Genomic DNA, 16490 nt, shown 5'->3' with positions numbered 1-16490 from the left:
AATGCCATGCATCTCGGTCCATGTCTCTTGAAAGGGTCGGCTACTGCTACTACCACTTCCTTTACTTAACCTTGGTTTTTTATTTTTTGGGTTCTCCATCAGGGGGGCAGTGACAGAAGATAGAATTATAGATAGCCTGTTAGCCCTGCAGGCAATTAGGGGTTAACTAGCCTAACTGACCACCTTATGTAAATTAAGATGGCTGCCGCTATTTCTAATGGCGGGAAACGGCACCCATAGCACATGCCCTCGCCTCTCCCAGCCTCCCCCTCACCTATCTCAGTAATGATGGTCAATTACAAATCCACGACACCCCAGAACAGTAGATTGGATGATGGTTGCTGGTAATGGTGATCACAGGGCCCTCAGAGATGCGTCCCCCATGGCATTCCGCTGCTCTCTGCTCCGCCGGCCGGAAGTGAGGTCAAAGATCCCCTAACGGCCGTGCAGGAGCCGGGGCAGAGGGAGCAGCAGGGAGGGAACAAGCGGAGGACTCGGAGGGAGCCAATAGGAGCGCACACGGCACCCCCCCAGCGGGTAAACATGCACCGGGGGGGGGGGGTGATTTCACCAGGGGGGGGAGGTCACGCTGCACCTGGGGGGGGACGCATCGGCTATCCGCCCCGGGTGTCGGCAAGGAACTCCGCTGCTTCTCTGTATGTGGCCACATGCGGCCGCGTGTCACCGAAAATGGCTACGCGTGTCAGTACTGACACGCGTGTCATAGGTTCGCCATCAGGGTCATAGTAGATTGCTCAAACTTTAAGTTTGTTGCCCATAGTTTTGGGAAGGGAGTGGGAGTACGGGGGTTGGATGATGGAGTGAGAATAAGGTAGGAAGAATGTGACGTATGCCAGAACACAAGGGGCACACATCAGATCAAGTTAGTCAGTGGTCATAAGGATTTTTTTGCTCTTAAATATGTGCCCCCTAGGTGGCTGCCTAGTATACCTAGGGCTAGAACTGGCCTTGCCTGGAGGTAAAGTTCATAAAACATTATTAAAGTAGATAAAGAGAAAGCCACGGCTTATCCTTGGGGCTAGGCAGCATGAAATCTTGTTTTCTTGGGGGGATTCTGCCAGATACTTGTGACCTGGCTTGGCCACTGTTAGAAGAACAAATCTGGGCTAGATGGATCTTTGGTCTCAACTAATATGGCAATTCTCATGTCTCACCTACAGTTTTACTCACCTACTGTCTCCTTGAGATCCTGGTTGTAAACAGTTTACAGGTAGGAAAACAACTTCACAGTCTTCGGGTCTAAAAACAATACAACAATGCTTTAAAAGTGGTATTTTAAAGTTTGCCTTCGTAAGTTCTATAGAAAACTTCAATGTAAAGGATTGAAAACCCTTTAATACTAACTCCAAAGTGGTTACAGTTTTACTCTCGGATGATGATTCTGCAGATATCTTTGCATGGATTACAGAGCACATGCTATACATATTATCATTAAAAAAAAAAAGTAACCAGATTTTAATAGGAAAGGATGATGAACCACAAACAGAAGAACACATCCTGAAAAGATTATAGACATTAATGTTGAACTCATGCTATCAAGAACAAACCTCACCATAATATATTTCATCTTAATTGCTTTTCTTGATTTGTATTTTCATAAAGCAAATAACCAACGTTGTCATCAACATGAGACAATTTCTATTTTAAGGACAACAGATTTGGTATTGTGAAAGCAAAACCGTCTTTAAGGTGACACCAGCCTTTAAACACATTTATTGCAGCATAAACTTTCAAGCACCAGAGTCCATGTTATTAAATGCCCTTACACACAAATATGGTTACCCCTCTGGAAGTATGGAATTCTGTTTATTTTTAGTATTTACAATTGGCTGAGAATCTGCACAGATATAGATTTAGTGAACCTAATATTCTCCTTCAACTTACTTTAGATTTGCTAATGTCTTAATTACTGCAAATTCCCTTCGTTGATTAGATGACATCCAACGAAGCCTTTCTGCCAAGGCTAGAGCCCTTCCACCGAAGCCAAACATTGAAGAGAAACCAAAGCGAAGAAGTCTGTTGTGACTACTGAAAGTTGAGATGTCTACTGGTTGAAGATGGCCTGAAACATAAAGGTAAAAATGACCAAACAAATGCTTCTTCTCAATTAACTATACTAGTTAAATGTTAAGACATGCTAAGAGTGAGTTCTCTCCACAGTGTTGTCTATCAAGAATGTTGCTACTGAGGTCAACTTGTTTCTAAAAGTCTGTATTAGAAACAAAGGTTAGAATTCATAGTAAGGGTGAAGGGTCATGGATTTGATACATTGCCTTTCTGTAGTTCAACCAAAGTGGTTTACATTTATTATATGGAGGTACGCACTGCTATACCGTGGTGCTGTCCCTGAAACATCTGTGAGATTGCTAAAGTGATTTCTTAAAAATGTCACACCCATGTAGGACCAATGTAATGGTTTTAGGTGCTGTAGGCAAACCTTCAGTCTTTAACTCCCCTTCTTAATGAACTTTCAGCCCCTTCATTGTGATTTTGATAACTAAACTCAACAGTCGCGATTACCCCAACAGAATCCTTCACAGAATGATTCTCTAGAAATATATAATTGGCCATAATATTTTAAATATTAAACTTTGTGTTCAATATACTTACATAATTCCGTGGATTCTATATAGGTCGACTAAAGTTGGACACCCAAATTTGTGTGTGGAGCCTAGATGCAAGTGTAAATTAGTCAACTGGGTGCTAAAAAAGTTATTGTGATAATTGGCGCTTAATTAGCACTAATGTGGGTTTATACAAGCATCTGCCTACCTATTATTCTATGACACTGTGTGCCCAAAGTGCCCACAACCCAAAAGGGGGCATGGCCACAGGAGGGGCACAGGCGGGTCAGGGGTATTCCAAATATACCGGAGTTACAAACCCAACTTGCATGCCAGGATTTATACCAGGTTTCAGCAGGTATAAGACTTCGTGCCCAAAGTAAGGGAAAATTAGGTTCTTACCTTGGTAATTTTCTTTCCTTTAGTCATAGCAGATGAAGCCATTACGTATGGGTTATGTCCATCAACCAGCAGGGGAGATAGAGAGCACTCAAACTTTCACAGTGCCCTCTTGGCCAGCTAGCTCCACTGCCTCTTCAGTATTTGAAGCTTCCAAAGCAGTATGGCAAACCGCAATGGGAATCACAAGAGCTTTCCTCACAGCGAACGATGGCCCATCACAAGGGCATGAACTCATAAAGGAGGGAATGCACATCCTCCTGGAGGGAATAAACTCATCCTCCTTATTGTATAAGTGGAGGGGAACACACGCGCCTCCTGGAGGGAATCACACATCCTCCCAACACACTGGAGGGAATGAACTCATCCTCCTATTTATAGAACTGGAGGGGAACACACACGCCTCCTGGAGAGAATCAACACATTCTCCAAAACATGCTGGAGGGAATGAACACATCCTCCTAAATTTAAACTGAACATGAATCCTGAAGATTGTTTTCCAACTTTCTCCCAAGGAAGGAACTTCAGGAAATTAGAACAGAACCTGAAAAACAGATTCACAGCATACAGACAATCATACAGGGAGGGCTCATGGCTTCATCTGCTATGACTAAAGGAAAGAAAATTACCAAGGTAAGAACCTAATTTTCCCTTCCTTGTCATCAAGCAGATGAAGCCATTACGTATGGGATGTAACAAAGCAATCCCTAGATAGGGTGGGAACAAGCCACACCATGCGCTAGCACTTGTGCACCAAAACGCGCATCCCTCCTGGCAGCCACATCCAGCCTGTAATGTCGGGAAAAGGAGAGCTTAGAAGCCCATGTTGCTGCACTGCATATCTCTTGAAGAGAGAGTGCTCCAGTTTCAGCCCAAGAGGAAGAAATCGCTCTAGTAGAATGTGCCTTAAAGGCTACAGGCGGAACCCTGCCGGCCAGCAGATAAGCTGAAAAGATAGTTTCTTTGAGCCAGTGGGCAATAGTGGCCTTAGACGCTGGAGACCCTCTGTGAGAACCGGATAGCAAAACAAACAGATGATCAGAAGTCCTGAAAGAGTTAGTAACTCGCAGATACTGCAACAGAGTCCTGCGCACATCCAAAAGGTGCAGCTGCCCAAAAGATTCTGGAAACTCTTCCTCTGAAAAAGAGGGCAAGAAAATAGGCTGGTTTAAGTGAAAGGCTGAAACCACCTTAGGCATAAAGGAAGGCACGGTCCGAACCGTGACTCCGGACTCTGAAAATTGCAGAAATGGGTCTCTACAGGACAGCGCCTGGAGCTCTGACACCCGTCTCGCCGAGGTAATGGCCACCATAAAAACGGCCTTCAGTGTCAAGTCTTTCTCCGATGCTCGCTGAAGCGGCTCAAAAGGAGATGCCTGCAGGGTTTTCAAAACTAGCCCCAGGTTCCAAGCTGGATAGGGCGCTTGCACTGGAGGTCGGAGCCGAAGCACCCCTCTAAGAAACCGTGCCACATCTGGGTGAGCAGCCAAAGACACGCCTTCCACCTTACCACGAAGGGAGGCCAACGCTGCCACCTGCAGCCGCAGGGAATTATAGGCCAAGCCTTTTTGTACACCTTCCTGCAAAAAGTCCAGAATCGGCGAGACAGGAGCCCGCACTGGAACAATGGCTCTGGAAGCACACCAAGACTCAAACAGGCACCAAATCCTGGCATAAGCCACGGAAGTGGACCGCTTGCGGGTTTGCAGGAGAGTGGAAATAACTGTATTGGAATAACCTTTATCCCTCAATTGCGCCCTCTCAATAGCCATGCCGTAAGACCAAAGCGGCCGGCGTCCTCCATGGCTACCGGTCCCTGAGTCAACAGGTTCGGTACCAGAGGTAACGGCAGAGGAGCCTCCAGGAGCATCTGTCGGAGGTCTGCATACCAAGGTCTCCTTGGCCAATCCGGGGCAATGAGGACCACTTCTCCTGGGTGCAGCCGAATCCGCAAGAGCAGGCGCCCTATCAAGGGCCATGGGGGAAACACATAAAGTAGACCCGGAGGCCAGGGTTGAGCCAAGGCATCCAACCCCGCCGAGCGAGGATCTCTCCGTCTGCTGAAGAAGCACGGGACTTTGGTATTGGCACTTGTCGCCATTAGATCCATCACGGGCTTGCCCCATTTGGCACAGATCTGCAGGAATACTTCGTCTGCCAGATTCCATTCTGCTGGATCGATCTGATGCCTGCTCAGATAATCGGCCTGCACATTGCTCTGACCTGCACTATGAGCTGCCGACAGACACTGAAGATGCAGCTCGGCCCAGTGGCAAATCAGTTCGGCCTGCGCGGCTAGTGCTCTGCACCTTGTTCCGCCTTGTCGATTTATATAGGCCACCGTTGTCGTGTTGTCCGACATCACTCTGACAGCCAATCCTTCCAGGGTCACTTGAAAGGCCAGAAGCGCCTGAAACACCGCTTTCAACTCTAGGCGGTTGATGGACCACTCCGACTCCTCGGGTGTCCATAGACCCTGGGCATGCTTCCCCTTGCAGTGTGCGCCCCAGCCCTTCAGGCTGGCATCTGTTACCACTAGGCACCAAACGGGGAGCGTCAGCGGCATTCCTCGCCGCAGCATGCTGTCCGAGAGCCACCACTCCATGCTGAGACGGGCCGCAGGGAGCCAAGTAAGTCTGCATTGGTAATCCTGAGAAATAGGAGACCATCTCCGGAGTAGGGAATACTGTAGAGGTCTCAGGTGCGCTCTCGCCCAGGGTACCACTTCCATCGTGGCTGTCATCGATCCCAGCAGCTGGACAATGTCCCAAGCTCACGGGCGGGGCATCCTCAGGAGCAGACGGACCTGATTCTGAAGCTTGCACCGCCATAGCTCGGGTAGGAACACATAGCCCGAGACTGTGTCGAACCTGGCCCCCAAAAACTCTAGAGATTGTGAAGGGGACAGGTGACTTTTGGCCATATTGACGACCCAGCCTAGAGATTGCAGTACTGAGACCACTCTGGCTGTAGCTTGTAAGCTCTCTGTTGCAGAGTCTGCTCTGATGAGCCAGTCGTCTAGGTACGGGTGAACCCTGATACCTTCTCGCCTGAGAAAAGCAGCTACTACCACCATTACCTTCGAAAAGGTTCGGGGAGCTGTGGCGAGGCCAAAAGGCAAGGCCCTGAACTGGAAATGTTTTCCCAACACCGCAAACCTCAGAAACTTCTGGTGCGGGGGCCAAATCGGTATGTGCAAGTAAGTTTCTTTCAGGTCTAGAGACGTGAGAAACTCTCCTGGCTGAACCGCCGCAATGACGGAGCGCAGGGATTCCATGTGGAAATGCCGCACTCTCAGGGACTTGTTCACTTCTTTAATGTCCAGAATAGCCACAAAGTAGATGGAGTATCGGCCGCAGCCTTGCTCGGCGGGAGGCACCGGGGTCACTGCCCCTAACTGAATCAGACCTTGTAAAGTCTCCTCCACCGCTGCCCGTTTGACGGCAGAACCGCATCGGGACTCCACAAACACGTCTCTTACTGGGGCGTTGAATTCTATTCTGTATCCATCTCTGATCAGGTCCAGAACCCACTAATCTGAGGAAATCTTGGCCCACTCCTCGACAAAGAGGGAAAGCCGTCCTCCGATGACAGGCATCGAGGAGAGGGCCGGCGCACCATCATTGAGAGGGTCGCCCCTAAACTCCTGGTCTTGAGCCACCGGCTGCGGAACGCTTGTCTGAGCGAAAGGAGTTCCTCTGCTGACCACGGGCACGTGAAGTGAACCCAGCAGAATGCCCCGGGCGGTACCTTCTAGCTTCACGGAAGCGAGGTCTGTACGAGGAGTGGACCGCCTGGCCCTTAGAGGAAGGCCTCTGCCTATCTTCGGGCAAGCGCTGGGGTTTTGGATCACCCAGGCCTTTGACAATTTTCTCTAACTCCTCACCAAATAGGAGAAGTCCTTGAAAAGGCAGCTTCACCAACCTTTGCTTAGAGGCCATGTCCGCTGCCCAGTGTCGTATCCACAGACGACGGCGAGCCGCCACTGCTACTGCCATTTGTTTAGCCGAAGCTCTGACAAGGTCATAAAGGGCATCAGCCAGAAAGGACAAGGCCACCTCCATCCGCGGAGCCACATCCAAGAAGGGCTCCGCTCCATCTCCGGGCTGAGCCACTGCCTGTTGCAGCCAAGCTAGGCAGGCTCTCACAGCATAACAGCTGCATGCAGACGCCCGAACAGTGAGACCTGCAATTTCAAAGGACCGTTTCAACGCTGTTTCCAGCCTACGGTCTTGAACATCCTTCAGGGCAACACCTCCTTCAACAGGGAGGGTAGTTCTCTTTGTCACCGCAGTGACTAGGGCATCCACTGTAGGCATTTAAAAATGAGCCATATGTCCCTCACGCAGAGGGTATAACTGCCCCATAGCCCTGGAAACTCTCAAAGGTCCCTCGGGGTCAGCCCACTGAGCCGAAACAAGCTCTAGGATGGAGTCATGCAAAGGGAAGGCCCGAGCAGCTTTCTTGGTACTAGCCATCCTGGGATTACCCGAGTAGGCCATGCCACTGTCAGGATCTTCAATCGAGAGGGCCTGCAAGGTATCTGAAATAAGCGCTGGCAGCTCATCACAGTGGAAAATCCTCACCGCGGAGGGATCATCCAGATCCTGTGGTAAATCCGCACCTGACTCTGGTTCCTCAGACCAAGAACGTCTGTCAGAGTTCTCCGAATCCTCACACCCCGACCACGGGGGGGAAAAAGGTGCACCACAATCTGAAGGGGAATTAACCCTTCTGCGCTTATCTTTAGCCCAAGCATCCGGGAAAAAAGCCTCACTGGGCAGTCCCAGGCCAGAATCCATCGGGGGGGGGGGGGGGGGGGGGGGGGCAATCAGAGGAGCCTCAGGCGACCCTTGAGGGAGGGCTCTTTTCATCATGTATGCTTTATGCAGCAAAAGCACAAAATCCGGGGAGAAAATCTCACCCTGGGCACCCAAATCCTGTCCGGTGTTAGCCACTCCTGAAATAACCTCATCTCGAGGTGCCCCACCCGGCTCAGGTTTCTCCGTGTCCACGGAGGCCGCGCCATGCGGTGTAAGCAAAATGGCGCCCGCTGCCAGCTCAGAGCGGGAAGAAACATCGCTCACCATGCTCGGGCCGGCTCCTACGCCAATACAGCATGATTTACAGAGCCCTGCTGTTGATTTGCGCTTGCCACAAGTGGAACAGTGCTTTACATTGTCCGCAGCCATCGCCGAAAAAAACGGCGGTAAAATCCAAATTGGCGGTTCGCGCCAAAATCGCCCCGATCGCGGGCCCACCCCGGAGGAGTTGGAAAACACTCTTACCTCAAAGGATCTAGTGTACAACTACAATCCTGCTGAAAATCAGGTCAAAAACCTCTGTTCCAGCGTCTCTGCGTTTAAAAACGCGACGCGACTTTTTTTTTTTTTTTAAGCTGTGAGGAAAGCAGAGGTATTGAAGACTCCGGAGGCTCAGATGAGTGGGAAAGGCAGGGAAAGGGCGAACCTATATGCCTGCATCCACTGTTGGTGGGTAAGGACAGGGAAAGCAAGGCAATATGTCCACATCCACAGAGGTATGGGTAAGGCAGGGAAAGGGCTAACCTATGTGCCTTTAAAGTGAAGCTGCTATAGCCTCCAACACCCCGGTCAACAACTGGCAAGCCAGGAACCACCTCCCGGCAGATTTTTCTGGAGCTCGAACAAGCTGCAGCCACCCTGCTAGGGGAGATAGAGAATACTGAAGAGGCAGTGGAGCTAGCTGGCCAAGAGGGCACTGTGAAAGTTTGAGTGCTCTCTATCTCCCCTGCTGGTTGATGGACATAACCCATACGTAATGGCTTCATCTGCTTGATGACAAGGAATCTGGTTTGATTGTAACCATAGAAAGGCAGCATATCAAATTCCATCACCACCCCCTTTCTAAGCACTATTTGCAAAGGGTTCTCAGCCTGTGCCCTTTATAGAATAGCACTTAACGCAGATTTTTCACAATGCCTAAACTTGAGAGCCATTTATAGAATTTACCCCAATGAAGGTAATTTTCAAAAAAAATATTTACTTAGGTAAAATTGGCTATTTGCAAATTCTCCATCACACTGTGGGTAAACAAATGCACTGTTATTTCACTTTGTATAGCTACCAAGATCTATTGTTTTGTGTCACTACAGCTTTTTTTTTTTTTGCTGTCTTCCCCACTACTCTTTAACAAGCTGTTACCCTAGGTGACTTCATGTTGACTACTGTTTTCTGCTAGGGGCTTATGAGAGATGCCTGAACCTCTTTGGAAGTGGAGAACAGGAATGAGATGTTCACACTGATTAGGTCTGTCTCCTGCAGCTCAAGGTGCAGATTTCTAACTTAGGCTGCCCATGAAACAAAGGCATCAATAGGCACCATTTATTTTTTTAGATTTATTTATTTGGATTCAGCTGCAGCCTTTTCACTAGTAGCTCAAAGCTAGTTACATTCATGTACAGTAGGTTATTTCCTGTCACCAGAAGACTCACAATCTAAGGAAATGGAAGGTTAAATGAACGGACTATAGATGTTTTGTATAACAAAATCACAAAGATCATCATTAGGCTCCTCTAACCACTGACTTTGATAATGGCCATCAACTACTATAAACATAGTGGCAATGGCTATATTTGCAGCAAACCCTGGTTACTAACAAAGCCACTTAATAGTTTTGACTGCACAATTTTATAAATCATTCAACCATTCTTTGATATGATGCAACACAGAATAGTACAGCTGTTTTCTTTAAAGCAATCGTGACTAATAAGGTATTAGTCCAAAAGAAAAATGTAATAACTGTAAAATGAAGTTAATTAACAGTAGAGGTGTTCCTACTATTATTGGATGATGTCACCCGATAGAGTCCACTTAAATGGTCTGGGAACAACAGCAAGGGTAACAAATCAATAGTAACTTCAACCCAGGCTGGGGGATAAGTGAAGGAGACAGATGCTGAAGAGGGAGGGAGGGAGAAAGATATTGAAGAGAGGAGGGGGGTAGGGAAATGCTGCAGACCATGGGGAATTGAGAAGGAGGGAGGGAAGGAAACAGATGCTGGAAACAATGGAGTGGATGAGATGCTGGACATCACAGGCAGGGGCAGTAGAAGGGAAGAAGAAAGATGCTAAAGGAGGGGGGAAGGAGAGACCCTGGGGGGATGCTGCAGGGGGCGGGAGAAGGGAAGGAGAGATACTGAAGGGGAAGGGAGGTTCTGAAGACCATGAAGGCGAGAGATGCTGTAGACCATGAAGGGTTGAGAGGGAGGGAAGGAGAAAGATGATGGATAAAATGGGGGAAGGGAGTAGGAACAAGAGAAATGCTTGACACCACTGGGGGGGGGGGGGGGTGAGAGGGACAGAGGGAAGGAGAGATGTTGGATGCCATAGGAGGGGACTAGGGCGGTATGGAAGAGTTGGGGGCAGAGCTTGGGTATCCCCAAACAAAAAATGCATTCCACTGCCACTGATTATAATAATGCAATCTACTCAAAACCAAGGATTGTTCTACTATTCAGAATCATAAGCACTAATCATTGATTCTAGTTTTACAACCATACACAAAAGAAACCAACCAAACAAAACAAAACAAAAAAACAGACCTTTATAACTTGCCCTTTCTATGCACAAAAAGATAAGTGGGAATCAAGAACTATTCATTCCCATGAGCTTCTTCGCATTCAGGGCATGCTAATCAGTAGCACCGCTTTGTAAAAGAAGCCCTTTATCAGGAAGCCAAAGTTATTGATGATAAAGAATATTTACCCATTATTATATGTAGTGCTGCTGTTGCTGGATGTTTAGTTCCATAAAGTGAGTATGCCAATACATCAATGGAACCTGTGAAAATTAAAACATTTTGTAACCAGAAAAATACTCTATGCCAAAGGATGGTATTAAAACATAATATGTTTTTCACTGGATACACTGAAAATATATTATTTTTGCAGACATACATTTACAGAGCAAGCAGATTAATTTTTGCCCGTTGTTTGTAGATGAATAGTTTTATTCTTTGAACTCAAGTTTGTATCAGGAGAAGGGTGAATGGAGATTAGATTTATTTGAACCCAGGCCAAATCAGCACACAGCATGGACAAGAAATAATTATACAAGGGTCAGTATTCATAGAGATTTAACCAGGCAGGCTGTCCTGTCAGGATAAATCACAATGGGTAAATCTGGAGCAATGTTCTTTGGCACTTAACTGGACAGTACTGCTGAATGTTAGCTCTGACTGTGCGGCACTCACCAGCTAATGCCCGGGTGGTTCAGGAGCGGAGTTGGGGAAGAGTCATGAGTTATGCAGGCACCAGTGATATTCCTAACCAGGCATCTACATTATACAAAAGGCAGTCCTAACTTTGCCTGGTTATCTATGCAGATATGGCACTGAATATCGGCTGTAACTACATAACTTCTGGGCACCACCAAGACCTGGATATTCAGTGCCCATGACAGGTTAGGGCCTGGAACTGAATATTCAGCTTTAAATTAGCCTGCAGAAGTTTGACTGACTGACACCAGCTGAATATTGACCTGAAAGTACCTTTGCCCTTTAAGTACAGGACTGTGGTATAATGACAAATCAGCAGTTGCTACTGTAGAATTATAGTTGTATATAGCCTGATAGTAACATAGAAAGGTTTGGCAGAAAAGGACCATTTGATCAACTCATTCCATCCCTTTGTCACTAGCATTCCTTTATCTATCATCATCTCCACCCCCCACCACCTTCCCTCCACCATTAAGGTTCCTTTGTGCCTATCTTCAGGGCTGGCCCAAGGGTATCACACACCCTAGATGAATCTTCAAGCACTGCAAATGTCCAGCATCTCCTATTCCCTTCCCTATATCTCCCCAAAAAGGTGTTGAGTATCTACCTGATTCTCTACCTCCCCATCTCAAGGGGTCCAGCATCTATCTCCTTCCCTCCTACCCTACCTCAATGTGTTTAATGCCCAACTCCCTCTTCCCCCTCCTCATTCAACATCTCTTGTTCTATTCCCCCCCCGCACCAAGGTATTCAACATGAGCTTGCAGGCCACTAATAAAAAAAACTTGGGTAAGGAATAAAGATTTTAAACTATTTTAAACATCTGATGAAATTTTCCCTAAAGAGGAGAAGGTAGTGAATTCCAAAGAATTTAGTTCTAAATATGAGAAGATTGACAAGTGTCTTTCAGTCGTGTCATGACAGATTATGGAACTGATAAAGAGATTTTATTTTGAGAGCAAAGACATCTGTATGGATTATATAATATTAGATCTTTAGCTAGAAAGCGAGGACTCCCAGTATGCAATGCTTTATATGTTAGCAGTAACAAATTTAATTTTACCCTTCAAGGAACAAGTAGGCAATGATTTGCTACAGAAAATGGCATTGCATGGCCAAACCTGCAAGCACTATATGCCAATTTAATGGCAGCATTCTAAATCATTACAAGACAATGAATTGAAGACAAAGGTAAATCATTATACAGAGAATTACAGTAGTCCATCCTGCTGAAAATAAAAGCATGGGTCAGAAGCAATATGTTGTTGTGCTCTAGAAAGGGTTTTATTGATCTAATTTGCCTGTCAAAAAGCAAAGTTACTTACCTGTAGCAGATGTTCTCTGAGGACAGAGGGCATATATTCTCACATATGAGTGATGTCATCCACAGAGCTTGATGCAGGCTCTTCCATAGTGCACTGTCACTTTTTAAAAAACTTTAAGGCAGTACCCTCACCACAGACGTGCGGGTGCCATCCCATCCAACGTTGAGTGTGGGACCAGCAGTATAATATAAAAGCTAAAAGACATGTCCAAGGGGAGGCAGGAGGGATGCAAGAATATATGGCAGCTGTCCTCGGTGAATACCTTCTACAGGGAAATAACTTTGCTTTCTCTGAGGACAAATGGGCATAATATTCTCACATGTGGGACTTACTGGCTGCCAGGGTCACAATGTTAATAATGAACTTTGTAAATGAAGGAGAATGTGAACATGGTGGAAAAAAAAGGCTGGAGGGTGGAGTTGACATTCAAGTAGTAAAAGATTTTGCAGGAACCCAAACTATAGCTATGTGATGCAAGGTTCCACATTAGGAGTCACTGCCCAGGAAAAAGATCTAGGTGTCATTGATGATACTTTGAAACCCTCTGCTCTGTGTGCGACGGCAGCTAAGAAAGCAAATAGAATCTTAGGTATTATTAGGAAAGGAAAGGAAAGCAAAAATGAGAATGTTATAATGCCTTTGTATCGCTCCATGGTGCGATCGCACCTCGAATACTGTTCTGGTCACCCCATCTCAAAAAGGATATAGTGGAACTAGAAAACATACAGAGGAGGGTGACAAAAAGATAAAGGGGATGGGATAACTTCCCTATAAGGAAAGGCTAAAGCGGCTAGAGCTCATCAGCTTGGAGAAGAGATGACTGAGAGGAGATGATAGAAGTCTATAAATACTGCGTGGAATAGAATTGGTGGATGTGAATCGCCTGTTTACTCTTTCCAAAAATACTAGGACTAGGGGGGCCATGCAATGAAGCTATTAAGTAGTAAATTTAAAACAAAAATCAGAGAAAATATTTCTTAAACTTGTAATTAAACTCTGGAATTCGTTGCCAGAGAATGTGGTAAAAACAGTTAGCTTACCAAGGTTTTAAAGTTTGGATAATTTCCTAAAAGAAAAGTTTATAAGCCATTATTAAGATGGGCTTGGGGGGAAATTCACTGCTTATCTATAGGATATTATCATCTATACCCTGTCCCAAACATCTAATAGTCTCATACATATATTGTTCATTATTTCTTTAATTCACTTCAATCGCATAACTCTCTGTACTGAACAATTCTCCGTCAACATAACAACCACTTTTAAACAGATTTTTGCTTTGGGGATCATCAGATAGTCCTGCTGCTCTCACCATATGAACGCAGTGTTCAATTTTAGTATCCACCAAGGGAAATGGTTGAGGCGCAAATTGTCATAGATCAACCCACATCGCTTTTTTTTATATTTCTACTATTTTGTTTTTTGAAATCTTTAACAGTTTTCTGAATTAAGTTAAAAAAATCATAGCAGCACTTATCTTTTACATCGGCAGCATTTTAAACAACAGGAGAACCTCCGCCAACATGGCCAAGTTTCAATGTCTTCCTCAGGGAAGAGGTCCTAGCTACAGAGCAGTCACGCTCCTACAACAGTTTGAAAAAATTGGCCATTTTTTTCAAACTGTTGCAGGAGCGTGACTCGTCGGTAGCTAGGACCTCTTTCCTGAGGAAGACATCGAAACTTGGCCATGTTGGCGGAGGTTCTCCTGTTGTTTAAAATGCTGCCGATGTAAAAGGTAAGTGCTGCTATGATTTTTTCAACTTAATTCAGAAAACTGTTAAAGATTTCAAAAAAACCAAAATAGTAGAAACATAAAAAAAAGCGATGTGGGTTGATCTATGACAATTTGCGCCTCAACCATTTCCCTTGGTGGATACTAAAAATTGAACACTGCGTTCATATGGTGAGAGCAGCAGGACTATCTGATGATCCCTGAAGCAAAAAAATCTGTTTAAAAGTGGTTGTTACATTGGCAGAGAATTGTTCACTAAAGAGAGTATGCGATTGAAGTGAATTAAGAAATAATGAACAATATATGTATGAGACTATTAGATGTTTGGGACAGGGTATAGATGATAATGTTCGAGAAGTCCCCACACATAAGATAGCGGTCTGCTAAATTGAATTTATCTGTAAGATAAGCAGCATAAATCTATTTTACTGTTTTGGGATCTCGCCAGGTACTTATGACCTGGACTGGCCACTGTTGAAAACAGGATACTGGCTTGATGGATCTTTGGTCTGTCCTAGTATGGCAACGCTTATGATCTTATGTTCTTAGATATATAGTGTATGCCTCCTTTAGGTCTAGAGAGCAAAGACAGTCATTGAGAAGTTTAAATGCTTTTGAATATCAGGGGGATGGTAACCAGTTTTCTTGATCATTATCTATGTAATGGGTTGGATTACTCTTGTTAGGGGGGAGGGAGACGGGAAGAGCAGGATGGAGTATAAAAGTAGTAAATCAGAAGACAAAAGGCATGGGGGTTACTTGCATGGAGCAGCAGTTACAACCAAATACCTTACTTGGGCAGATTTGACAGGCCATTTTGGTCTTTACCTGCCAGCGTTTACTATGTTACCATGTTAAAAAGTAAATGTTTTTAACTTTTGTCAAAGCATCAAAGTATAAAAAAAAATCAAACAGATCAGTAAACCTGACTGTTAATAGCACTAGGCAAAAATCATAAAAAAGACTGTCCTTGGAAAGGCATGCAATTCTGCAGAACAATTAACTTAATTAACCAGACTACATGAATATTCATTAGGTTGTTAATGTCTCCCATATCTAAACAGATAAATGTGATGTAATGACTTGCTAGCCAAGCATATCTGAAATGCTCATGAAAATTGCACCAACATTGTGTTCCTTGCCTGAAATATCACTGAAATTAACAGTCCCACAGCAATGTTTTATTTACCCCAAATTAATTGGGCACCATGCATTTATTTAAATTAACGATTTAGGACTACAAAATAATGACAATCCAAGTATTTGATGATCTTGTTCATAGAAGAATTTGTGCTATATATTTCCATTCCCTTCTATTATTTTTTTTCATTATTTCAATTTTCTCTTTAGTACTTAGATCTAGTTTCCATAGCAACAAAACCAATGTAAATGGCCAGCCGTGCAACTGCAGGCTCCCCCACATCTGATCCATTGATTCCTACCATAATATTAGAGCTTTATAATGGCTCAATGTAGTAATTCATTAAAACACTCTCCCTCTGAGTGTTGCTTCCCAGGAGACCAACTGCTCTGGAGGTAAACCTTATCAGCATCTGTGCTGAACCTTGAAGATTAGCTGCTTTGCCAGGAGCAGGAAATAGGTTGTAGGAGTTGAAGAAAGTGTGTCATACACAATGTTTCTTGCTTCTATTATATTAAAATAGAAAAATTTGTTTTTCTTTTAAGTTCCTTCCATGTGGATAACTGCTAAAATGAACATATAACACATCAAAATACGCATTTTTAATCGGCAGATTATTTTAACACTCATCACCAATGTTTTTTTGTTTTAAGAACAATTAACTTGTGGGCATCTAAAAATAGAAATTGAGTTCTGAGTGCACCCTTCTTAAAGGCTGGTAATAATAGCACATCTATTTAAAAGAGAAGTACTAATGAAGGAGGAGAGTGACCTAAGCATGGCCAATTTGCCTGCAGGCAAAGCTGGAGAGATTCCATGCCATAACACCAATAAAAGCTATAATGAGAAATGAAGGGCAAGCTGCTAAACAATCAGGGCTTTTTTTGAGGGGGTACTTGGGGGTACTGAGTACCGGCACCTTTTCCATTGGCTGCTAAAATTGACCCATGAACCCCAAGATCTAATGAACGAGCTCAGGCTCTACACACCAATTCTGCCTTGTCATAGATTCTGTGACTGGTTGCAGGGGGCCTGACTATTGTGGGGTGGGGT

General features: G+C 45.0%; 1 protein-coding gene across 1 annotated transcript in view; it reads right to left on the bottom strand.

Moving 5' to 3' along the window:
* Positions 1 to 16490, bottom strand: part of CERKL (ceramide kinase like) — a 244101-nt gene that overhangs the window by 27959 nt on the left and 199652 nt on the right. Inside the window, exons 9-11 of the mRNA XM_030209794.1 lie at positions 14203 to 14212; positions 6011 to 6047; positions 5432 to 5442 (exon numbers count right to left, since the gene is read on the bottom strand). Coding sequence (XP_030065654.1) covers positions 5432 to 5442; positions 6011 to 6047; positions 14203 to 14212 — 58 coding nt within the window. The remainder of the gene's footprint in view (positions 1 to 5431; positions 5443 to 6010; positions 6048 to 14202; positions 14213 to 16490) is intronic.

Source organism: Microcaecilia unicolor, chromosome 7, assembly GCF_901765095.1.
Source record: "Microcaecilia unicolor chromosome 7, aMicUni1.1, whole genome shotgun sequence".
NCBI lineage: Eukaryota > Metazoa > Chordata > Amphibia > Gymnophiona > Siphonopidae > Microcaecilia > Microcaecilia unicolor.
The sequence above is the reverse complement of the archived record's forward strand: the minus strand, read 5'-3'. Positions and strand labels throughout refer to the sequence as shown.